General features: G+C 29.0%; 1 protein-coding gene, 2 long non-coding RNA genes and 1 pseudogene across 3 annotated transcripts; 2 read left to right on the top strand and 2 right to left on the bottom strand.

The window, feature by feature from the left end:
- Positions 1–3068: 3068 nt before the first annotated feature.
- On the top strand, positions 3069–6570 carry LOC126553049 (uncharacterized; annotated as a pseudogene).
- Positions 6571–6644: 74 nt separating this feature from the next.
- Positions 6645–7276, top strand: LOC126553042 (uncharacterized). The gene is made up of 3 exons (XR_007606436.1): positions 6645–6739; positions 6849–7055; positions 7168–7276. It is a non-coding gene; the product is annotated as an uncharacterized LOC126553042 (long non-coding RNA).
- A 3995-nt stretch (positions 7277–11271) lies between these two features.
- LOC126553048 (52 kDa repressor of the inhibitor of the protein kinase-like) lies at positions 11272–12626 on the bottom strand (the record flags this gene model as incomplete). The annotated part of the gene is made up of 3 exons (XM_050208241.1): positions 12471–12626; positions 12228–12397; positions 11272–11771 (listed from the first exon to the last, which is right to left on the bottom strand). Coding segments are annotated over exons 1-3 (759 nt in total), but the record flags the coding sequence as incomplete, so codon positions are not given.
- Positions 12627–15231: 2605 nt separating this feature from the next.
- LOC126553043 (uncharacterized) lies at positions 15232–17347 on the bottom strand. The gene is made up of 3 exons (XR_007606437.1): positions 17158–17347; positions 15383–15574; positions 15232–15319 (listed from the first exon to the last, which is right to left on the bottom strand). It is a non-coding gene; the product is annotated as an uncharacterized LOC126553043 (long non-coding RNA).
- Positions 17348–26734: the final 9387 nt, after the last annotated feature.

The following is a 26734-nucleotide window of genomic DNA, read 5'->3' as shown; positions in this document are numbered from 1 at the left end:
TTTCGCCCTCAAAAATGTCTTCTTCGTTTTCGTTTTTTGTATCACCGCAGATATTTATATCGACAAGTTTAATCTCACTAGATGATATAAGATTTTATAAATATATTTTGCATTTCGCACAAGGGGTATCACCATGATTGTAGTGTTTAACAATTTACCATCGTATTTACTTAAAATTATACTAAATAGAGATTCTAAAAATTTTTTCTGATTCACTAATTGAACTAGAATAAACAAGAAGCCCCATCGTACGTGCTATGAGTTGTTTGGTTCGAGTAAATTTTGTGTTTTTTAAAGGAGACCATTGTGTAACCAAATGCATAAAATGGTTAATATCATTTTTAATCATGCATTGAGGTAAGGGAATATTTTGATTATTAACAATAGAGAAACACGCATCTAAATATTCTCCCAACGACTGGTATTGAGTGAAAGCATGAACTAAAGCGGACATGAGAGCAAGTGATTGGTCGCTTATAACCAACTTTGGTGGCTTAATGTTACACCGAAGCCATCTTTTCAACCACAAATAAATAGACGTGCTATCGTGTTGTTCCGATAACATTGAACAAACCGTGAAAGTTTGGTTATTTATATTCATAACACCTTCATAAAGAAAAATAGAACTACTGTATGTATTACAATTTCTTTTAGTTTTTTTTACACATCCACCGGTGGCGTCAAAAGATATTGTAGGTACTGTATTTTTTTCATAATTATCTCTGTATATCTTTAATTGCAAATCGCTCCAAAAATGAATGAACAATTTATCTAATTCAATATCTCTTATTGTTGAACCATCTATTTGAGTACGTTTCATTAAACTTAATGCTAATATCGGATCAGGATGTAATCTAGTCAAAGCGATAGCTTTACTCTTGGTGACTCTTAAACATGATGACTTCGGGATATGAGCAGGTATTGATCATCTATTTCAAACATGTATATATAAGACATAAGTATATGTTTACCTAAATAAATACCAAAGAGAAAAGTGAGCAAATAATTCATCTTCACATAAAACTCAATTATCTATGTAGGCCGCAGGGCCGAAATGGCTCATGGGATACCGAGAAACTTCCCGGTAGGTCGGCTTGAGGGTTGCTATGGCCGCAAACATATAATAACTTAATAAAAAAATATGATTAACTAATACAGGGTGCGGCAGTCAAACCCGACGATTTCAACAAAAACTGGTGGGCAGGGCTAAAGTGGTAGAAATTTCGGAAATGTTCTTATCGCTTTTAAATACTCGGAATTTAGTAAACATAGGGCATTGGTCGAGTGAGCAGTATGCGTTCGCGGTAAAAGCGTATTACAAAAATAATGATATTTCGTAGGCGCTCAACGTACGTTTCGCCGACTATTTAGTTTATCTCCTCGCGATCCTGTGCCTTCTCGTGGTACCATCGACCTGTGGGTAAAAAACTTTTAAACCACAGGTAGCACGATTCAAAACAGAGGTGGTAGTAAAAAAACTAGACGGACTCAAGAAAATGTAGAGTGGGTAAGACAAGCAGTAGAGAGAAGTCCCCGAAATGACTCCTAGGCGTCACAGCAAAGACCTTGGCCTAAGTGATCGGACTGTGAGGAGAATATTAAAGCATGACTTGCGCTTCATAAAATTATAAAATTCCACTTGTGTAGTTTTTATTTTTTGGTGAAAAATTAATAAAAATTTTTTTTCTATTTTTTTTTATCGTTGGATTTGACGGCCGTACCCTGTACAATATTTAAAAAATGCATATTCCAAAAAAATAATAAAAATTACTCAAAATTATTAAAAATGTAATAATTGTAACGTTTAGTCAATTCATTTTTTTTTTTTTTGTTAATTAGGTATAAACATACAGAATTGTATAAGTTATTTTTATTAATATAATTACACAAGATTCAGTTAAATTAACCACCGTGAAGTTGGCAACCCGATTTTTTAGTATCTTCTCCAAACTAGAATCATACTAAAAAAGCTTAAAATTAAATATGTCCGTAAACAGCTTAAAAACAGTAAAAATATTTATTTTCATATTTTAAAAATTTCAAGTATTACCTTCTTTCATTATTATGTTTGTTTCATTTCTGGTGTAGATAGAAGGACATATGTTACCATCCACTATTGCAGCTAATGCTTTATCTTTTTCGGAACGCATTATCCTTCGAGTGTGGTATGTTAAAATTACCTTCATACGAGCATTTCATAATAACTCTGAACAAAAAAAAAAAAAAAAAAAAATGATAACCTAACCAATAAAGTTTAAAGACTAAATATATTTAGTATTTACGTACAGCATCAAATTAAAAAAACAAGTATATAAAAAGTAGAATATTGCTTTAAATATAAATGAACAAACTTGGTATCCATTGCAGGAATATCATTAATTTTTCCATCGAAAATCGAACCACAGGTTGAACATCTACCACGAATTGATAAAAATACCATTCCATTCAAACTCACATTAGCTTTTTTGAATGTTAAGCAACACGGAAGTCTAGTATGTAGAAAAAAATGTTCATGGATGCAATTGAAGAGGTGGGTGCAATAACCAGACATCTCCATTTTTTTTTCGAAAATCACTTTTTTGTGTATTCCTATAGAAAAAAAAATCTCCGTCGATTGGTGCAACAATCAGACATATCCGATCGTTAGATACGGGTATATAATACAAATGGAGATGTCTGTTTTATTTTTTGTTGCAACAACAAGACTTCTCCGGAGATGTCATTTTGTTGCACCGAATATTGGTCATACTGTATTGATCACGGACTAAGATAGTATGGACTGGAAACGAACGCCTAATCACGGGGCCGCTTAAGGTTAGGAGTAGGCTTGTGCGGGGTGAAATGGGGCAAGTACGATTCGCGCTCTATCTATGTTAATATATGAGAACCATAAATGTCTACTTTTTAAATTTTCCCTCCAATGTATATTATTGTAATTATTATTTATTTATATGTTTATTATTCATCACATTTGACTTGGTAAAATGACATCTTAGTCCGTGATTACTGATTTTATTACTTATTACATCAAAATTTAATGTTTCTATGACTACTTTAAAAGTTGCAAAATGGCACCACGGCATAAAGTACGTAAATGTTCAATTAATGAATGTGAAAGTCGTGAAGATCAGACAAATGTTACACTATTCAAAGTATACGAAAGTAACAAAGTAGCTTGGGAATCAGCGGTACATAATGCAGTAAAAAATCAATTAAAACCATTAAACTACATTTGTTCTAAACACTTTGCACCTGATGACGTTATTACTAACAATTCATAAACACCATCTGATATAATTATGCCGGAGGTAAATTATAATATATAAGCAAGAAGCTAGTGAGTGGTATAGTGAATATACCCAATTCCCATCTTGTTTTTAATCAAATAGAGGGAAATAATTTGTATAGTTTTAATTTTTATACATGATCCAAATATCTAATAGAATGTCAGTACTTTAAGTTTTTTTTTTTTAAAGGGATATCATAAAAGAACATTGTTCAAATTGAAAAAAGGATCTATTCCATTTGTATTTGATCAAACAAATATCTCTTAACCTTTATCAACAGCTGAGTCAGCTTGTGAATCACCAACTCACCCATCTGATGTAATTATGCCGAATGTAAATTATAAAATATAAGCACTAAGCTTGTTGGTGATATACCCTCTTGTTTTCACTAAAAAATAGGAAATATTTTATGTAGTATTAATTTTTATACATGGTTCAATTACCTAATAGAATATGTCAGTACTTAATGTTTTTTTTTCAAGGCATATGATACAAGAGAATTGTATGAATTGAAAAAAATAACTACTCCATCTGCAATCAAACAAAAAAATATTTTTCAACCCTCACCAACAGTTGAGTCATTTAGAAAAGAACTTTTTCCAGTAAAAGTAATATTAAGATTTGAATTGTTTTATTTTACTACCTATATATTAATATCATACATGAAATTAATTTTTATATTTTAAGGCTTCCTCAGTAACTTTAAAAAGAAATATTGATTGTATTTATCCTACAGTAACAGATACACCTTATAAACAAATTTGCTTAGTGGATTTACAGGTAATAATTATTTTAATAACAAGTAAATAAGACCTTAATAAACTTAATAACCTTGATTAATTAAATTGTTTATATGCATTATTTTTCATTACTGACTTGATGCAGTTTTATAATTTATTTACAGAAACCAGTGTTTCTTAATGAATTGGTTAACTCAATAAGTTTACCATTTGGATGGTCCACTTTTAGAAATGAAAAAACGGTAGTCTTCTATAATGCTGTATTTAAAAAAAATCACATTGTCATTGAAAAACAATTAGTTGTCACTAATGACAAAAATATAAGTTGTTTTGTGAATAATGAAATAATAGAGCCTACAAGTGTAGGATTGATTCAGCCGTCTAATTCTATAAATATGTCAAATATATCTGAAGTAATTAGTTCATTTAATTATAAACAAGTGTGCCAAGGTGGACCTATGGCAATACATTTCCCCGGTAATAAATGCATTGTTCTATATTATTATGTTTTCTATTTTATTAGAACATTAAATATTTAATTTTTAAATTTTGATACATACTATTTGGCTTTGACTGAAATTTTGTTTATTTAGGAGTATCTATTGGAACAGCCGAACTTAATAATGGACTATGGCGTCATAAGAAATGCTCTGTTTTAGTATCGTCATCAAAAAAAAAGAGATGCCTAAAATGTGACTATTTATTTCCATTGTTTAAAAAATACCAAAAAAATTTATTATTGAAAACTTCAAGACGAATTGGTGTTACACTTACTCCCATTCGTCGTCGTGTATTCAATAATATATTAAGTAAAAAGAAAAATCTCCAAAAATCAAATTCAAAGTAAATTTATTTTATAATTAAGTGTAAATATATAACTCTTAACCCACTAAAAATATATATTTCTAGGCTTAAATTAAGCATTAGTAAGTTGAATTCAGCATTAGCTGATATTCAAAACAAAACTGCAACTTTAACAGACAGTGCATTGAATACTTTATTTACATCAAATAACTTAAATAATTCACAAAAATCTATAATCCAAGAAATAGTTAATACAAGCAAAGCATTAAAACCAAACAATAGGAGATACTCGGAAGACTGGATTATGTTATGCATTTTACTAAAAATAAGGTAGGTATTATTACTAATATTAATATTTTTAAAACACAAGTATAATATGAAACCCAATTACTATTGACAATTTTAATTTTTAATTTATCCATAGATCATCTTCCACTTATTTATTTTTAAAAGAACAAGAAATACTGCCTTTACCGTGTGCACGCACTATAAGAAAGTATTTGTCTCTCATTAATACACAATGCGGATTTGATGAAAATTTTTTTTTATTATTCAAAAAGAAAGTATCCTTGTTTAGTAAAGAACAAAAGCATGGTATGTTAGTTTTTGATGAGATATTCCTGCGTGAAAGTTTGCAAGTGAATTCCCAAACCCTAACATACTCTGGCTTAGAGAATTTTGGTGGGGAAATTGAAAGTTCGGGGTTAAAAGCCAACCATGGTTTGGTTTTTCTTTTTCAAAGTCTTGGAGCAAACTTCACACAACCAATTGCAGTTTTCGCTTCAAACGGTCCTGTTAAAGGTAACATGTATAAATGTCCGTCAATTAAAATATTATAATATCTAACATTCAGTAGTTACCTATTTTTGTTTGTAACCTTTATAATTTGTGTATTATATTATTTTATGTTGCATGATTTGATCATTGTCTGTTTTGGGAAATGCAAGTTTATGTCTTGGAAGTAATAAATTAGATAAGTATATATTTAGTATAACCAATAACCATTATGAGTAACTATTAGGTAGTTTATTTATATTATTACAAACTATAATTATGCCTGTGGTAAGTTGTAAGTATGTGATGTTTTTATTGTAAATGCAATTTTTGAAAAGTTTTTTTAATTTATAAAAACGACTAAAATTGTATCATATTTAATATATAAAATATTATTTAAATTATATCAGGTTCAGTTTTGTCACAACTAGTAATAAAAGCAATTTGTTTACTGGAAAAATGTGGAGTAATAGTAAATGGAGTTGTCTCTGATGGAGCAACAACAAATCGTAAGCTCTGGTCAGAATTAGGTGTGACTGGTGAAAAAGGAAAAGTCACAAATTCATTTGAACATCCTCTAAATAATGAGAGAAAAATTTTTATGATCTCGGACGCACCTCATCTTATAAAAAATATCCGGAATAGACTGTTCAATAAAAAAGGATTGAGAGTAAATATGAAAATGTTTTTTACTATTTAATTTGTAACAAAATGTATTATTTTACAGGAATCACCAGATTCTAATTACATTAGATGGTCGCACTATGTGGAGGTACATAAAAATGATTTAGAAAGAGATTGTATTGCACCATTGATAGTGTGTCCAAAAATTACACACAGACATTTGGCACCTGACAGTTTTAGTAAGATAAATGTCAAATTAGCTACCCAGGTAATATATCTTTTTTATAAATTTCATCTAATAAATAATATGGCTGTTCTTTAATAATTTTACAGATTTTTAGTAATTCGATGGCTAAAGGAATTGAATATTACCGTTGTCACGCTAAAATCAAATCATTAGAAAACAGTGAGCCTACACAAATATTCACAGAACGAATAAACAGACTGTTTGATACATTAAACCGAAGGCATCCAGCCGAGGGTATCAAACATAAAAGTCATGATTTTGTTGTAAGTAAAATGATATAATTACTAATTAGTAGCAAAACGCTAACAGTATACCTACATATTTTTATAAATCAAAAAAAAATTATTTTGATTAATTTATGATTATAATTAGGTATTAGAAAATACTAAAGTATGGCTTGATTTATGGGAAGACCATGTACTTAATCATTCTATTCCTGAAGAAGAATTTTTATCAAAATCGACTGCTGAAGGTCTGCGTGTTACCATAAAATCAGTAATAGAGTTATCCAAGCACCTTTTGGAAGAATACGGATTTAAATATGTTTTAACTTAAAAAATGAACCAGGATAAACTAGAGGTAAAATAAACAAAAGTCGTTAAAATGTTCCTAATTTTAACAACATTTTAACAAAAACTTTCACAGAAAACTTAATATATTCTAATAACAATTTTTTTTCTTACATCAACAGCAATTTTTTGGTATGGCGAGACAGGCAACTGGTCCGAACGATCACCCCAATTGTCCAACATTCTTACAGGTATACAAGTTACTATCAGTATATTCCATAATAAAGCCTCCTAAGAGCGGTAATTGCAGAATATTGGATTTGAAATTGAGTATAAAGGATATAAAAGATGTATTTAGTAATAATGACACATCTGAAAAACAATTAAAAATTGATCATTTAAAGAAAAGGTTAGATATACATTAGTTGCTCAAGACATAGAAGTAGACAATGAATTTCAAGCTGATATTTTTAGTGGTCATGACTACTATAAATCAGATACAGAATCATGTGTGTTATATTACATCTGTGGGTATGTCACAAGATATATTAATAAACACATTAAGTGTAACAATTGTCAAATTGCAGTACAAGGTAAAGCAAAGAGTTATAAAATTATTTAATTCCTTAACTAAAAATTATTATTTTAGGTAAAACATCATTTTGTGATATGGCTGAAGCAGCTCTCACAAATATTAAAACTAGGGGAGGCTTAATTCATCCAAGCACATTCTTATTCAATTTGTTGACGAACTTAGAGGAATCATTTCAAAAATTTTGCAATGATTATGATGTTTTTCAACAGACAGTTGATGATTTTTTTAACAAAAAATTGAAACTTATCAACACTTTTCCATGCAGTATTCATAAAATTGAAGTACTGACTTTTATAATATCATATTACGTAAAGATGAGGATGTGTCAATATACAAAAGTTTTAAACAATGATCAAAAAAAAAAATAATGCAAAGAAAAAGAAGAATTCAAAACTTGTTAATACATAAATTAAAATATTAATGAAATTATATAATTATATAATTATTTTTTGGTTAATAAGGAAATCGCGTATTTTTGTTTTGCATGTGTACTTATTACCTTACGTTTTAAAAATCCAGAATCTATTTTCCTCAAAACCATTTTACGACATCAAAAATGTATTACATATATTAAATAATAGGAATAACTAATAGTTCAATCCTAGTCCGTAGTAGCGCTACATTCGCACTTGCTCCATTTCCCCCCGCACAAGCCTACTCCATTCCATAAGCGGCCCGGTTCCCCGTCACCCGCCCACCAGTTCGTTTCCAGTCCATACTATCTTAGTCCGTGGTATTGACTGTTCTTATGACTGATATGAAATTAATGGTATATTGTTATCATACATTAATTTCTAATTTCTAAATATTGTTCCTTTAGTTTTAGTGGATTTGCAGTTTTATTAAGTATTAACTAAATATTTGTGATAAAAATGAGTGTTTCGACTACGTTTTCGAATAGCTTTGATGATTCCGATTATAATCCATTCTCGCCTGTTGAAGTGTCTGATATATCTATCTTATCTGATCTTAATAGCAATCTTGGTAATATTTTGGCTTATGACAGTGACCTATAAACAATAAGTAATAATGTCAATGTCGAAGATGACGGTGTTCGTATCATAGAAGATTCCGATGAAGAAAACAGAACTCAAGGTAAAAAAAAAAGTAAGAATATTTATAGATGGAAACGAAATGTGAGTAAAAGTTTGAATGCAACTGGTGTAGATCATTTAAGTTTACGTGGAAAACACGTAATGCCAAGAGTAACAGGACCTGACTGTAAATGTATCCGCAAATGTTTTACCAAAGTACTGGATAGCGAAAAAAGTAAAATTTTAAATTTATTTAATGAAATAGGACACAAGGAGAAACAAGATACTTTTCTTGGTGGCTTAATAAAAGTGAATAAAATTGTAAGAAAACGTCCCAAGGATTCTAGCACAGATTATATGAAAACAGATTGTGCACTTCGTATGTTGCAATGTAAAAAATGAATAAGGTGCTTTGATTGGTCGGCTCCCAAATAAGTGTGACCACAAATAGCAATGCTAATTTATTGTATATACATACCATATTTTTGAAATTTGAATTAAACCAGTGAACTTTACAACTTACAAGTTATTCGAACTTTAGTACGTTAATTAACAGAAAAGTAAAATATGCAAATTTTTGCCCAAAAATATATTTATTTAAATTTATCACAGTATACAACAATATATTGACAATTAAATAATGTTATAATATAGGTAAACTACAAACAACTTAAATTTTTTAATATAAACAATTAAAAATTAATACATATTATAAATTTAAAACATGATTATCCTTATAATTAATTTATAAATGATTTAAAATACATAACTTTCTATTTTTTTTTGTTTCTCTGAAATTAAATTTCTATTTAAAAATTTAATAGCAGCATGAATCCTAAACCTTATAAAATAATTAATTAAATATTCTTTATTAAACAGTGGACACGGATGCCGAAATACAACATTAGTCATGCTTAGCTTTAACTTAATACCTACTTCATTCTCAATAGCTATTTGTGGTAACCTATTTATAAAAATGTTTTCTAACTCATCTATATAATTGTAAAATTCGTGTTGTGGCATCATTAAATTTCCATACATAGACTTTTCTGAATTTTCATATGCTTTGAAATAACAAAGTAAGAAAGACTCATCCAATTTGTTTTGTGATTTTGCATAATGAATACAAACTTCGCAACTATGTTTTTCTAAACATTTTTTCATTAAAAACCCACAAACATATGTAAAAGCATTTTTCTCGGGTATAGATAAATTTCTATAATCTGGGTATCTATTGTAAGCGTATTTTTTTTAAATTTAAATGGATTTTTATCTTGAAATATTATTTTTATGGTTTCGTCATTAAAAGTATCAGTCTTTATTTTAGATAAAATTTCATCAAAGTCTGCTATACAATTTGCATTCTCTGAATGAGTAAAATAATTAAGACAACAATTTTGTTTAAATGACCAGATGAATTGTATGGGAGTTTGATTAATATTATTTCCATTATGTTGGGTGCGAAATGTGCCAAATACATTTTCCAACCTATCTTGGTTAATTCGGTTTGTATACAAAACATAATTTTCATCAGTATTAGTAACTTTTAGTGACTCCCACAAATGAAATAAACCAGAGATTGAAATTAACCAGCCTCTAATAAATTTCATTTGGTTTGTCACTTCAACATTTGTTTTTTTGTTAAATACTTGTAGTGTTTTAAAAAAGTTTTCCATAAATTTTAAATGGGAAATTTGGGTATCAGTATTTTTAAAAGGTCTATTAAAATTTTTTAAGCCAGGTCGTTTAGATGAATTAAAGATATCAAAAAGTTTATCCATATTTCGAATGAAGTTAATTGTAGGTAATGAAGTATAAGATAAGTAACTTGATGCTAAGAAAACTAGCATTCCAGCTGCGACATTCTCACTAAACACCTGTGCTGCTAAATAAACACGCATTTTTTCAAAAGGTCCAGGAAATATATGAGAATATGTTATTTTAGGAGCAGTGCGAAGATTATTTTTACTATCTTGATTATAAAATAAAATCAAATGTTTTTTTTCAATAAATTCATTATTGAACTTAAAATTATGTTGATAAAACATATTTCTGGTGGCTTTTAAAAGATGTGGTGGATCAAATATATACACTATTTTTTTATTGTTAACTTCAAAATATGGCCTTTCGGAACTAACTTGAAGTTTACTTGATAGGCCTATGAAATTGGAACCCATATCACTAACAAATGCTTTAACATTAATTTTAATATTTTCAAGTTTTAAAATACTGGTTAAAATTATGTCCTGCAAATCAAAACCTGTACAACTGTTCGAAACAAAGAAATAAGCAATTGGTTGCTTCCAATTAAAATTTACGCCTTGAATCATTAATACAAGTACAAATTTAGCTGGATCGTACGTTTTGCGATTGTTTGTTTCATTAAATCCTATTATTTCATCCTTACTTATGTTATAAAGTAAATTACTTTTTATGGACATTTCATCCGCACACAACACACATTCTAATGATTCAGGTAAAAAATGTTGTATTTTAAATTGTAAAAAATTAAACAATAAATCATTAAGACCAGGAGTTATTTCATAATTTTTTGTTACACGTCTTAGTGTACATGGATTAGGCAGGGCAAGAGTTGATTGCAAAAACTTATATACCCTTGGTCCCAAAAAATAAATGGTAAGAGCTAATTGTTTAAATTCATTACTATACCTATACCCAACTGCTTTTGTATTTCTACAATTAACATGTGTATTAATAATTAAAAATAAACTAGGAGGTAAAAACTTCTCACATAACGTTAACATTTGTTCAACAGTATTTACTTGTACTAATTGTTGAGTTATGGCATTAATTTGTTTTTTCATATCTTTAATTTCTTTGTTTTTGGACTGAAGTTTGTTTTGTAGTTTCAAATTTCTTGGAGTTCTGTTAGTAAGATAAAGTGGAGTTTGGCAAGATGAATCACTAGTAGATACTTGCAGCTTACTAGAAACGGAAGAGCAACTAGACACATCACTGACATTTGTATATACATTATCCAGGACATTATCACTGTAAGATAATGAATGTGATGGACTGGAACATGAAGCCATTGCAATCTGAGTCTCGAATTCTTGCATTACCTTTTCTTCTCCAATTTCTTTTTCCTTTTTATCTACCAATTTCTTTTCTTTTTCTCTCTCATACAATATTTCAGCTATAAATGATATTTTTATTTTAATATTAAAGTAGTTCATTCATTTGCATGGCATTAGTAGATGCTTGAAAAAAATCATAACATTTGCTAATAGTAAAATACATTTTATTTAATTAAATTAAATAAAAATAATTTTACAATTGCAGTTAAAACTAAACTAAAAAAAAAACTAATTAATTAAACTTAAAAAAAACTAACTAACTAGCTTTAAAAGAAGAAAAAAAAATAAAGTATAATGATTAAATTAATGTGAATAAACTTAAGTCAAAATCTGCAATTCACTGGATACCCTCAGGGCTCTGAGGGTGCATCAATTGCATTAATCAATTTGTTGGGAAGAATTTTGGTAGCTGAACTATCCATATGCATCTCTCAGCCGTGTAGCCACAGAAAAAGTAAAGTAGAATAGTTTTCACGGAGTATAAAAAATATTAATTTTAGTAAACAAAATCTTACCACTAAATATTGTTGGCACGGCATTCATTGTAAGACGGTTCCTGCTACTTGGATTTAAAAACATATTGTCTTCAAAATGAACACCACACACTCTGTAATTTTTGTATAAAATAGCAGGATCTTTTTTTAACAAATTTACAGTGTGACAATTTTCCATCCATTGTTTACACCTAAAGTAAATTAGTAATACATCAAATTATAATGCATATACATGAAAATTATAAAACAAATTCAATCACTCACCTCAATTGGTCGCTTGGAAATCTGAAGTAGCTAATGTTTTTTGTTTGTGACATTTTATTGTTGCAAAATTTGACTGCACAAATAGTCATTTTTATAGTATTAGATTGTGTACAATTTTATGAAACAAATTTGACAATATAAATACTATAAAAAAGGTTTTTTACGAAATAAATGACTACTGCAAACTTTAGTGAAAAACAATTTCAACAAACGAATTCAAATTTAAAAACAATCAGAACACCAATTTCCAAACACGTGAAAATCACAAGTCAGAGCACGACAAGGAAGAGTCAGAGTCTCAGAGACTCAGAGTTCATAAGATCATAACAAAATGTTTACAAGCATTGTTCCGGTATCACTATCAGGTAAGCCACCATTATATGATAAGGTTCAAATATTTTTAGTCCGTTGAAATGGTCACATTGATTTTGGAGACAACCTTATCAGGTCATTTTTTGTTTACATCTAAGTGCACAATCTGTTTTCATATAATCTGTGATTCTAGTAAACCTAAATCATGTGCTTGTATTTATACAATCAGAGTTGATCAAAATGAAAAAGTAGTGTGCCAGAAAGCTTTCTGTTCTCTGTTTGGCATACATAAATCTAGAGTGGAACGGATCATAAAATCAATACAAAATAATATACCAAGTCCAGTAGATAAGCGCGGAAAACATATGAATAGAGGAAATTCTAAAAGTGAGAAAACTTTTTTCAGGTAGACACTCACATTAGAAGTTTTCCTGCTCATGAATCTCATTACAGCCGCAATAAAAATGAATCTGTTCGATACCTATCACCTGATCTTAATATGTATAAAATGTATGAGCTTACATGTTGAAATATGAAAATGAAAATTGGCAACAAGTACTAGAAAATGAGAATATAAAACCAAATCTTTCCTATGACTTCTATCGAAGATACTTTTTAACTAATTTTAAATTTTCTTTTGGCTATCCACGTTCTGATACCTGTCAGGTGTGTGGTAAGCTTCAAAATGTAATTAAAGTGGAAACCAATAAAGAATTAAAAATAAACTACAGACTGAAAAACAATTACACCTCTCTAAAGCTGAAGTATTTAAAGTATTAAAAGAAAAAACTATAAAATCCAAGGATCCAAACAACAAATTAGAAGTTTTATCATTTGATTATCAACAAAATATGCCACTACTCCAAATACCAAGTGGAGATGTTATTATGAACGGCAACTATGGGTATACAATTTTTGTATACATTCAGGGAAAACAGGTAAATCTTTTTTTATATGTATGACGAAGCTACAGGTCGCAAGAGTCAAAATGAAGTTATAAATTTTATAAATCATTTTTTTTCCAATATAATGGATAAAAGTGTTGAGACTGTATATTTGTTTTCTGACAACTGTAGCGCACAAAATAAAAACTTTGGTCAAACACAATACTTTTACACATTAGCATTAACAAAAAGATTTGGTATAAAAACTATAGTACATCGATATCCACAACCTGGACACAGTTTTTTACCTTGTGACAGAGCTTTTGCATTAATCGAAAAAAAAAATAAAATTAGAATATGTTTTTTTGCCAGCCACTTACCAAAAACTTGAAAAAGATACATGCAAAAGCTTTAATGTTATAGAAATAAAACAAGATACACTTCTGAATTATGCAGATCATACAAAACCTTTTTTAAAAAAAAACAGTGAAACATTTTTCCATTTTATCATACCGATTTATGGAGTATACTAAAGATGGTTTGTATGCAAGTATATCGGTTCATTCCACTGCCAAAGAACTTTTCAAATTACATAAACCAAATGCACAGTTAAGTCTACCAGGACCTTCAAGTATTCTGTATAATAGTCCTCTTAAAATAAAAGAAGCTAAATTAAAAGATGTTATGGATTTGGCATCTAAGTATGTCCCACCTGACAATCTCTGGTTCTACAATGATCTCGAATCAAACGATTTACCATATTATGAAGATGACTCTGATGAATAGTAAAACAAAATTACTGTTCTTTTTTTTATATTTTATATTAGTTTTTTTTTTTCATGATTAATATAAGTAATTTGTTTTATATATCAACAAAAACATGTATACCTACTACTATTTTCTCTTATTTATTTTTATATTGTTTTTTTTTCATGTTAACTATTATTATAAATTGTTTTATTTTATTGTTTTTAAATACCTGTTAATAAAATTAAGGTAACAGTTTTATTTTAACAAAAAAAGCAAGTACTTATCTAAAGTTTTCTGTTATTTATATTTTATATTGTTTTTTTTTTTTCATGAATACTATTATAATTTGTTTTATAAATACTAATAAAATGAAGGAAACGTTTTTATTTTAACAAAAAAACCTGTACCTTTTTGTTATTTATTTATATAGATGTATCAATGTTTAAAACAATGCATTTATTATAATGTATTGTTACCGATAATAATATTTTTAGAGCAACAACTAGACATCTCCAAATTGTTTTTGGTTTTGTGAGTACAGAAATTTTATTTTGACAATTTGGGGGTTGGCATCAATTATAAGCCCAAAATTGGATTTTAATTATATTTTTTACAATTTTTACAATTTTTAGTTATTTTTTAAAACACTATTTTGTCTCTACTGAACATTTTCATAATATGGAGATGTCTGGTTGTTGCACCCACCTCTTCAATTGGTCTATTTATAAGGAGATAATATTTTATACGTCCTAGGCCCAGGTTTTTCAAAATAAGTTTTTTCCCGAGGCTGAATAGATTTCCACTCGTCAACGGACAAAGTTATATCAAAAATGTTGTTTGATTTATCTTTTTCATCGTTTTCTTCCGTACTTGATGTTACACAACCATTATTAACCATACAATCTATAGATAAAAATAACGTATTGAAAAAAAGCATATCGATATAGCAGTTATTTAAATTCATACCATTATTAGGGGTTGCGCTGTGATAAGAATCAACATTTATTTCACTAACTAGTCCAATTTTATCTCTGATACTATCATCTCTGTTTAACGCAACGCGAATGCGGATGGATTCTAGTGTAATAGTTGACTTATATTTAACATTAATATTATCGATGATTTCTTGCCAAACACTCAACTTTTTACTAAAAATGTCTAAATAAATTATAAATTAAATAAATGTAAATTTTTTTTGTGAAATAAGTAATTTATATTTTAATCTACAAAATTTTTAATTTAAATCGAATTGATTTAATTAATAATGTTTTTGACTAACTTCGGAAACATTGACTTCAATACAAATTAATTTTAAAAAAAGGGGGTCAAGTGGATGTCGTTCCGCTGTACAGTTTATTAAATTTTCAAGATTTTTTACCCAACAAATAAAATTGTATTGACATAAATAGAAAAAAAAACTAAAAAAATTGGAAACTGAAGATGTCCGTTAACAGTTAAGGTTAGAAATGAATAATAAAAAATAATGAACGTAGACGAGCAAAGGTTACGAATTGCTCGTATACGAGTAATTACGTATACGTTTACTCGATCTTTTCGAGAATAGACCCCCAGGTTAGGTTAATGGGTAGGATTTTGTCGAAAATTGGTTTCGCGTAAAAATTCCCTTTTTTCCTATATTTTTCATTTGTTTTTAATTATTTTCATTTTTTTTTTTTGAAAACTACTGGGAAACCTTTACTTTTGACTCCAAAAAGTACCAACAAGATTCATTTTCCTATCAGAAAAGTTACTATTGAAAAAAATCAAAGCATTTTACTGTTCTAAAAGATGGTGACAGAAACAAAAAAAAACACACATCATTGTAAAATCAATACATTCATCGCTCCGCTTAGAATCTAAAAATGTGTTAAATAAAAATTAATTAAATTGTATTGTAATCGTATGGATCAAAAAATTCAAAAGAGGACAGAGATTCGAACTCGGCACCCCGATATGAATACCAGTCCTCAACACCATTGAGCTACAACAAATCCTATCTGCCAGTGTAATTTTAAGTTTCTAAATTCTTTGATGCTCGGTACAAACAACATAAGTCAAAAATGTCAAGTTTTCAGGAGAAGCAAATTAAAGTTTGCAACATTTTGTCAAATTGTGAGAGAAATAATAAGTTACTTTATATGGTTAGTTATGATACTTGTGTGACTAATTATATATCTGTATGGTATTAAATGCAATTTACTTAAAATTTAAGGGTTTTTATGACTTAAGACAATAATATCTGACTACTACTTTGACTTAATACTTTAAGACCACACTATTACCAATTTTTTTTATTACTAATAAATTTTATTGGTATAACAACTTACTAAAATATTGCAATGGTCCCCGCCCACATTATTAAAAAAATAAAAATAGGCACACATAAAATTATAAAAACCATCAGTGTATATTATATTTCAAGAAAAAAAAATACTTTTACTTTTAGCAAAAATACGACAACAAATTATAATAAAATTAACAAAATATTTTCATTAAAACAAAATAAAATTAATTAATGCTCCAACTAACAGAAATAATGACTGTATTATTATGTATAATAAGAAAAACAAAAAAATTATAAAATAAAAATTACCAAACTAATTAATAATATTATAATATAATATGAAACCATTAATTTTATTAAAACAAAATAAGAAATTATCTGTCTTAAATTTATATGTATTAATGACTTATTATCAATATCGTAATATTTAATTTATTTATTAGCCATCATAACTAACTTCATCAAGATTTGGGTCATTATCTTGAGTCTCATTTGTTGTTTTCAAATCACTATAGAATTGATGAAATATTGGTGGAATCAGAGGTAACAGATCTAGTAAATCTTTCTTTTTTTACTTATAATATAGTGCTAATATTTCCTCTGCGAAGAAAACTTAATGTTTTAAATGGTTCATTTTCCTCAAGAGAAGTTTTATAATTTAAAACAACTTTATGTGTTTTTGTATATTGCAACCAAGAAACTGGTTGCCATTTAAACTGTTCTTTATCATTTATTTCTTCTGCAACTTTTACTTGCATCTGTAGTACATCACATTTATGACATGTATCAACACTTGGTTTTTTAAAAGCAAGTTTTAATTTGTGAAATTCTCTTTCATAAATTACTCTTGATACAGGTCCATCAATAGTTTGCTTATACAATTCATACATTTTTTGTAAAGTTAAATTACTAGGTAAATATTTCGTATCATTTAATTTCCTTGTATAATGACTTTCATAAAATGGGAATGAATTTATATGTTCGATAACTTTAGTTAGTCTATCATCTGAAATCTTATTTTTTGATGATTTTTACCCCTTTTATCCAGATTTACAATTCCAGAAATATTAAGACCTTTATTTTTAGTAACAGATGTAATGAACCTTCTTTTTCATCCAATGTCTTTAAGAAGCAATCTTTACAGACTAAATGGCGTTATCCATTGATTTCAAAAAAATAATTTAATGTTAAAGTTCTATTTTTATTACTATCAAACTTTCTGGTACGACAACATTTTTTTTCTGATGAGTTAATTAAGCCAGATAAAAAAAGACAGTCTTCTATCATGTGTACCCAAACTCCAATACTCACAAAAATTTTATTTCTTACATTATCTGTTAAAAATGTATGACACATTTTTCTGCATTTTTTCAGTGGTTGAATTTGTCTTCCAGCTATAGACTTACCACTAGAACTATCAAATGACAATCCTTTATGTAAATTCAATTTTCTCTCTTTCCTTACAGATCTAGACCATTTTGTTTTTTTCTTTTGATGCCAAGCTCAACTTCTACGTCCATATCTAATAAACAAATTAAAAAAAAATTATTTATTATAAAATGTACTATATCAATTAATATTTCTTATTTTCTGATTCAGATATTAAAGATTGATTCTCATTTTCCTCATCAGATACTAAAAGTTCCCTGCATTTATCACCTGTACCTGGTTCATAAATCTCATGTGACTCATTACAAACTTCAACATCATTTTTTTGAATTATTGTTTGCAATTCAGATTCTACTATAATTATTTTTAAAAAAAAGGATTACTTTATATTTTATGTTCAACTTGTTAGATACCTATTTTGAAAACTGTCTCACTTTGATTGGAATCATTTGATTAATTTATATTATTATCAATATTATAATATTCAATCTCAATGCCTTCAAAATTATTTTCTAGCAATATTTAAAATTCAGGTTCTAGGTTTTCATACAATTCTAAATTACTGACATTTTCCACCGAAGGCTTGCTTAGAGGTGGTACTTTGTTACCACTTTTATTATAAGTATTAAAGTATCCAATGGCAAATCTTTACTTGAAAAAATGTCTTTATTTAATTCGCTTGAGTTAGTTGAGCCTATTTTAATACAATAGTTATTATTTCTATAGGTATAATTATATAATTATAGGTATCATTTAAATATTCAGTACAATACAGTTATGATTCATAATATAATAATAATTTGAAATTAATAACTAAAATATTATACTTACTAGACGCAGTTGAATAATAGTTGTGTATATTTTCAAATGTACTTTTTGGTCCAGAAAATCCAGTTTGATGACCTATTTAAGTATATAAGTAAGCTTTTATTAATTGGGTACTTTTACAATTGAATATAATATTAATCATTTAGTAATAATAAATAATTATGTTGATTTTTATTACATTTATAAATCATATTAATCATTGTGATTTGCCACTAATTTCAATAGTTTTTTGGCTCTACTCGTCATTTTTGTTTAAAACACAAAGAAAATAAAACACAAGATGAAAAACAGTAAAACTTTGGTTGGAGGTACAAATTAAAAACTGTGTACTAATGCCGCAGTGGCGGTTTTGATAGTATTTTTCTAGAGAGGCAACTTTTGTATTACTCCCCCACTCCTCCTTCTTTCATGACAAAATTTACGCTAATATTGAAATCGATTTCATTATTATTTTTTTTAAATAGGCGCTGTGACAATAATAAAAGTTAAAAGTTACATTGATAAATAAAATATGTTTATATTTATTCATTTATTATAATTAACACATTTTAAATATTTTTATAACACTACTGTAATAGACAATAGTTAATGATTAATATTAACTTGTGTAAAATATTTTTCTTAGATTACAGTTATAATAAAATAATTTAATGTATTAATCATACTATCTACTTAATAATAAATTAATAAATCACAACAATAGTAAGTTTTCTTATAAAATAGGTACATGCACATGCAAAAAGGTAGTAGGTAATTTAAGTTTTAATAAAGTCAATGGTATTTATAAACTAAACTGGTACAATTTAAAAAGATAAAATTGAATTGTAATAATGTATTATTTTTTACCATAAATTATAAATTATAATGAATAAGATTTATTTCCTTTAAGAAAAACTAATTTTTCAAAATTGTGGTCAGATAAATTTCTTCTAGCAGGACAATGAATGAACCCAGCAAATGAAAATAACCTTTCTACTGGAGCAGAAGAACAAAGATTAGTATTAAATTTTACAAATAGTTTTTTTATAGTTACATAATTATTTAAAATTGATAATGACTTATTTTTATCATTAAAAAATTGTATAACTTCTAAATTTGCTTTTGAATCAGCTTTTGTTTGTTCTTGAGACGAAAATACAAAAAAATCATCTTCATCTGCTTCAGCTGAAGTATCTATAACAGTGGTTTCCATAACAAACTTTTCAACAGTATTGATCCACAAATTTTGAATCCTTTTCTTATCTACATCATTATTCTCGGGTATCCATCGAAGTTTAAATGCTGGATGAAAACATGACGCCAAAATAGCTTCATTTACTTCAGGTGATAAGTCATAAAACAATTTAAAACGTTTTTCGAGTGATTTCAGTAAAGGATCAATAAGATTTGCTGCATAACGAAAATTATGTTCCTTAAGTAATTGTATTCGGATCCTCAATGAAAATAAAGTGGGTATTAAATTGCCATAATAAACATTTGTTTCTCCTTGTAAATGGTATAATGCAATAGCAATAGGCTTCATTAATTGAACATACTCTGACAAATAATCAATATCTACTTCTTTAAAATGAAACTTCAAATCTAATGCTTTGGTTAATGTATTTAATTTGTCTCTATATTTTAATAACTGAGATACTGAATCAAATAAAGAATTCCATCTAGTTATAATAGGGAATAATAATGAACAATTTAAAATATTACTGATTATTTCTGATGACTTAGGTTTTCTAGACATATTCCATAAAGATGAACATTTGGCAATCGGTGGGTGGTGATATCTATTGGCAGTTGAGGTTTTTAGAATGGGATTTCACAAATTGTTCAAACTCTTCTAATTTCCCTGAATGTATTCGCTAAAAATAAATTTAAAAAATGAAAAACAAATATTATTTATAGTACCTAAATACTAAATGTGGAACAAGACTACTTTACCGGGCTAACTTATTTTTTCAATTTTTTTTGTTTTTGAAAAGGGATGTTTTAACGATTTAAGAACGATGGTGCTAAAATAAATTGGTGGAAATGATTAGTTTTAAGTTATGACGACTTAAAATTATTACTATACATCGTATATATATTAAAAACAACGTTTTTATAAAAAAATTATATTTTTAAATATTTTTTATCCTTATAATTTTTTACGTTTTTTACTTTTTTGAATGACAACATAGATTTTTATATTTCATATTCCAAAGCAGAATAATTTTTTGAGTATTTTGGTACATAAAAGTCGAATTTAGGGTGAGTAGTTTATGAATTATTCTTATTCAAAGTTTAGACAAGCGGAGTAGTGGACAAACATTTTGCGGGGTAGCCCCGTACCACTCCACTCCGCGCAGCTAAACTTTAAATACGTATAACTCATAAACTACTCACACTAAATTCGATTTTTATGTATCGAATTACTCAGAAAATTATTCTGCTTTAGAATATGAAATTAAAAATCTATGTTATCATTCAAAAAAGTAAAAATCGTAAAAAATTATAAGGATAAAAAATATTTAAAAATATAATTTTTTAATAAAAACGTTGTTTTTTAACAATTAGAAACTATGTAAAAAAATATTTTCAAAAACATGAATACTTTTTGAAATAATGAGTGTTCAACGATAAAAAAATCACCCTGTATACGTTAAATATCTCAATAATTACATGATTTGAAAATCCATTATTGTAGTCTAGTGGTAACTAACACTTGTTAGTGCCTAATAGATCGGAGTTTAATTCCGCGAACAAAAGTTTAATTTTTTTAATTTAAAAAATTTGTGTCTACTTTAAATTTTTGATGAAAATTGTTTAATTATTTAAAATTGATTATTGAGAGTAGGTTAGTATATGTAATACGAGTTGTAATTTATTATAATTTGTAAATTAATAATTGTTTTTATTTTATATAATACCCAGTCAATAGTAATATTAAAATTACATCTAATACCTATTTTTTATTTTCATTATCAATAAAGTTTAACAATTTAAATTTATTATAAATTAATTATTATAATATAGAGACATTATTTATATAACTGAATTGTAGTAGGTAAAGTAATCCATATAAAACAATTTTGTACAAAATAAAGAAGTATAAAATATATACTAAATAAATAGGTAGGTACTTTTACATGCGTTCGAAAATTTGAAGTATGTTTGTATGAGCCACTTATATGTTTTTCTTCACGTTTATCTATTTTACACAACATACATCTAGCTAAAACGTTTTCATTTTTTTCAACAACGACTTCAAAATATGTGCCATTCAACACGGCTGGTCGATGATCCATATTAGTAAAAAAAATAACAGTCGGCAGCACAATCAATAATCATAAACAAAATTCACTCGTAGCAGTCGTATGTAAGATGTAACTCGTGTGTCGTAGGATCGTATGGTTCAGTGTCTTTTCTGTGGTGAATCAAATGACAATACTCTTGGGCTCGGCATTTAAAAAAAAAATAGCCCGGAAATCCCAACACTAATACCAATTATATATCAAATGTGATCATCATTCATCATTAGCTTATCAACAAAACATCATCTTTAGACTTTAGAGTTTAGATACACAGATAATAATATGTAATACAACTAAAAAGCCGACTTCCTATAGCAGCAATATTATATATATATATGAATATATGAATTGTATATTATGATATATCTGTGTGTATAGTGTTCTAGACCAGTTATAGAGTGTAGACGTCGGACTCTATACGCTCGTATTATTCTGTGCCTCTGTGGTATTATCACACAGAGTGACTAGTGTTGACTGTTTGTATTAAATTTAAAATTCTTAAATATAATAGAAACTAAAAAAAAAAACTTAATTAATACTAATGTACCATATTATTTACAATGTAACTTTTAATTGTAGCTTGTAACTTTCATATAAAGTTATAGGAAAGTGTGTAACTAGTTACAAGTTACAAGTTAAATTAAAAATGTGTAACTTGTTACAAGTTACAAGTTAAATTAAAAATGTGTAACTTGTTACAAGTAACAAGTTACAAAAGTAACCGAGTTACATAACCTAGTTACATGTAACTATGATATGCCCAACCCTGTAAATCACCAACAAACCTAATGACATACCACTCTTCATGATTTCATATGTAAAGTAATGATATAAGTAGCTATCTACTGGATAATCAACTAGAGCAACTTCAAAATTAAACAGTTATATAATATTGATTTTTTTTATTTGTAGGTACTTGGAATAATATATATATATAACTAAGATACAAGAGGTGTTGTACATTTTTTTAATATAAACATTTAGTAATAGTATTGTAACAAATTCTTTATTTTTCCTTTTTAACCTTTATTTTTTTTATCACTTTAAAAGAGATAACTAATCATGTAATTTAACAATGTATTTGTATTTTATGTAATTTATGATAGTTTTAAAAAATTAAAAAATAATTTAAATTTATGACACTCGTAGAGGGAAATTGGTTTTTCCCGGTGAAATTGTTTCGGTACAAATTCTGAAATTAGTGGTACAAATAGGTACAAATTATGGTACAATTAATGGTGCAGGAAAAATGTGGATTTTTAGACATTGTGGTATCAGGGAAACGCACCTACTTCCACCCTTCGTGGTTATACTATTGTTGTTTATTATGGTAGTTTTATTCTTAAACAATGAAAAAGAAATTTAAAACAAATTGAAAACAAATTGAAACCGTGTACAATGTTACTATTTATCTTAGACTACATTATTATAATACCTGCGGGCTTATATTACTGACGGTAAGGCCCGTTTCCGATACTGCGTCATTAATACCAGACTGTTCCTGTTTATCTATAGGTTCCCTACAAATAGAGTGATCCACCCCCCCCCCCCTTGATGCCGGTTCATTAGTAGGGTTTCTTAAGATTTGATGGGAGTGTCTTTGCCATAAGTCACCCTCCTCCGTTTCTACCTCGAAAACATTTTTACTAACATTACTTGTCACCGTGCCCATTGCTCATTTTCTATCGTTATCTCAGTAGTCGCGTACCGCAATGGAATCGCCCATACCTATGTTATGTTGTCGTTTGCTGTGTCGTGTAATCTGGGCATTTTGGTTGTCGCTCACAACATCTTTTGTGTCAGGGATCAGTGTGTCGAAATGTGTTCTAGTGTGGCGACGTGAACAATACACAACGAGCCGCCCAAATTATTTACAATGTCGACAGCGTACAATAGGAAAAACCCATGTTCTAGAATATTCCACGATGGTCTCGCTAGAGTATATTCGGGGATGTTCTAGAACAAAGCGGAGCCTATAAATACCAGCTGATCAGATGCTCAATTTTCATTCCGTCAGTGACTACGTATCGCGACTTACCGTGTTGTTCAGTTCGCAGTAATATTGTACGCGTAATTGGTATTTGTTTGTTATATTTCATTCTTGTACATACATATCACAGTAATATAGTGCTTAATATTTTATAAATTGTGAGTGATTATTTATTACTATAAACCACACTAGTATTGTGCCCTAGTAATAATCTAGCTGATGTTTGGTGTGTTTCGGAATGGGGTGTATTGCGGTATAACAATAAAAATTTATTCATTAACGATGTAGTGGTAGTTTTTTTTTTTTTGAAAACATTTTTTATGATTTTGACTCCAGATTCGGCCGCGCCATTAGTTTCGAGATGGAACGGTGCTCCCACTAAAAGCTTTACATCTCCATTGATGCTAAGTGTTAAATTCGGTCCCTGTGAAGCATTTCGCCTCGTTCGATGTGATCGTTTTTGGGACTCCACACCGCGTGAATAATTCCTCCATTTTATTTATTACGGTACTCGCCGTACACGAATTTGTTTCAAACGCTTCGAGTCATTTTGAGGTCGCATCAATGACAATGAAAAAATTCTTATTTTTATAAGGACCTAAAAAATCGACGTGTAAGCGTGTCCATGGTTGCACTGGCCATTTCCACGGAGTGAGTACGGCTTTCGGCGGTGCCGGTCTTTACTAGGATACAATTTTCGCACCTACGCGCTATGTTCTCAATGTCGCTGTCGAGCTTTGGCCACCAGAAATATGAACGTGCTATTGCTTTCATGCTGCTCATATCCGAATGTACGGAATGTAGTTCTCGCAATAATGTCGCTCTGAACTGTCGGGAATTATGACCCTATAATCCCAGATAAGACAGTCTTGTTGTGTTGTTATCTCGTGCTTGCGCGAGAAGTACGGTTTAAGACAACTGTCCTTGAAAGAGTCCGTCGGCAAATTATTGGTGTTAATGGCTCTAATAACGCGAGATAAAGTGTTATCAACGCGCGTTTGTGTTCTTATTTTATTCCAGTTAATTATAAAAGGACAATTATCGTATATAAAATTCAAACCTTGTGGTTCAGGTAAAGATGTGTTCATTACCGACGTTTTCCAGTTATATTCGTGATAGAAAATCTGCTGGGGTTTGTTCGCAATTTGTAATCAAGTCTATGGTTTCAGTACTGAAATGACATGTATATATATTTTCGATACCTAGCGAACCTAAATCATTTCTGCCTAATAAAGGAGGACCGCCGTTCGGTATAACGTACGCCCAAAACTATCTTGGTTTATCGTTAATAGTAACAGATAGTTGGACTTTACCTACCGGCGTCATTTTATTTCCGACGTAGTCCGTTAATGCGATATCGTTATCTACTAACGTTTTCGTTCCGAAATAAGAATTGAACGTTGTCATCGATATTATGCTATACATCGAACCTATATCGATTTCAAACGTGATTGGTTTTCCTTCTACGGTTAGAGTTATTTTAAACGGATTAACCTTTAAATTTTTATCCGGACTTTCCCTGATTGAAAAAAAAGAATCTACTAATTGTACTCACGAGTCGGAGCAGTCTATTTTTTCCGACATAAATTTATTTTGTGTTTTATTTTTGCCCCCTGATTGGGTTTTGCTTTTGATTTACATATAGGTGCTAAATGTTCCGCGGTACCGCCCGTATTACACGAATAACTTTTATACTTACATGTGTTTGTGGTGTGGTTTGTGTGTCCGCAAACTTGATATTTATTCTTATCACTGCCGTTGAACGTATTTACCTCTCCTCTTACTTAGTGAGTGGGTAGATATGTCCACTTGGCTTTGGGCTGCGCTGGTCTTGTGAAGTTCATCGTAGTTGGTGGTCCCTTGGCTGTCCATTGCTTACTAGCGTTCGCCGTTGTCTCTCTGTTGATCACTACTTCCATTAGTTTCGCGAGTTTTACGGTCGCACTGAAAGCATCCTCTTCTAGTAATCGGTCCTGTATTTTTCCTGGACCCATGCTGACCATGAAAATATCACGAATGACAATGTCTAGTTCCGAGCCGAATTTACATTTTGACGCTAAATCCCGTAGGCTTGCACCCCCCCATTGAGCCACGCTTTCGTCGCTAGATTTTCGAGCTCGGTAAAATTGGTATCGTTCGGTGAAATACGATAAGAAGCGTAGAAAAGCGATTATTAAACACCTAGGTTTTTCTAACTGCAAGCAAGTTTTAACCATGCAAGAGTGTTTGCTCGTTAGCGGCAAATTCGGATACTCGCAAAGCTCCCAATTTCTAAAAGCACAATTTATCATTTTTTTGCTATCGATGATTTTCATCAGCTTCAACCGCTCCTGGTCGTCGACTTTGATCACTGGTACATTCCACAACACTCGCGTTAGCTGAACTTTGACTTTCGCCACCAACGCCTTAACCGACGCGGTAGCCATGTCCCCGCCCACAACGCTGGTATAATGTAGTGCGCTCGTATCCGACATCGATCTATTCAATATTAGTTGTTGACTGCAATTTATCAATATTCGCCTGTAGTCTTCGCAAAAACCGAA

This window comes from Aphis gossypii, unplaced genomic scaffold (assembly GCF_020184175.1).
Source record: "Aphis gossypii isolate Hap1 unplaced genomic scaffold, ASM2018417v2 Contig00052, whole genome shotgun sequence".
In the NCBI taxonomy this organism is placed as follows: domain Eukaryota; kingdom Metazoa; phylum Arthropoda; class Insecta; order Hemiptera; family Aphididae; genus Aphis; species Aphis gossypii.
Note: the sequence above shows the minus strand (reverse complement) of the source record. Positions and strands in the feature narration are given on the sequence as shown.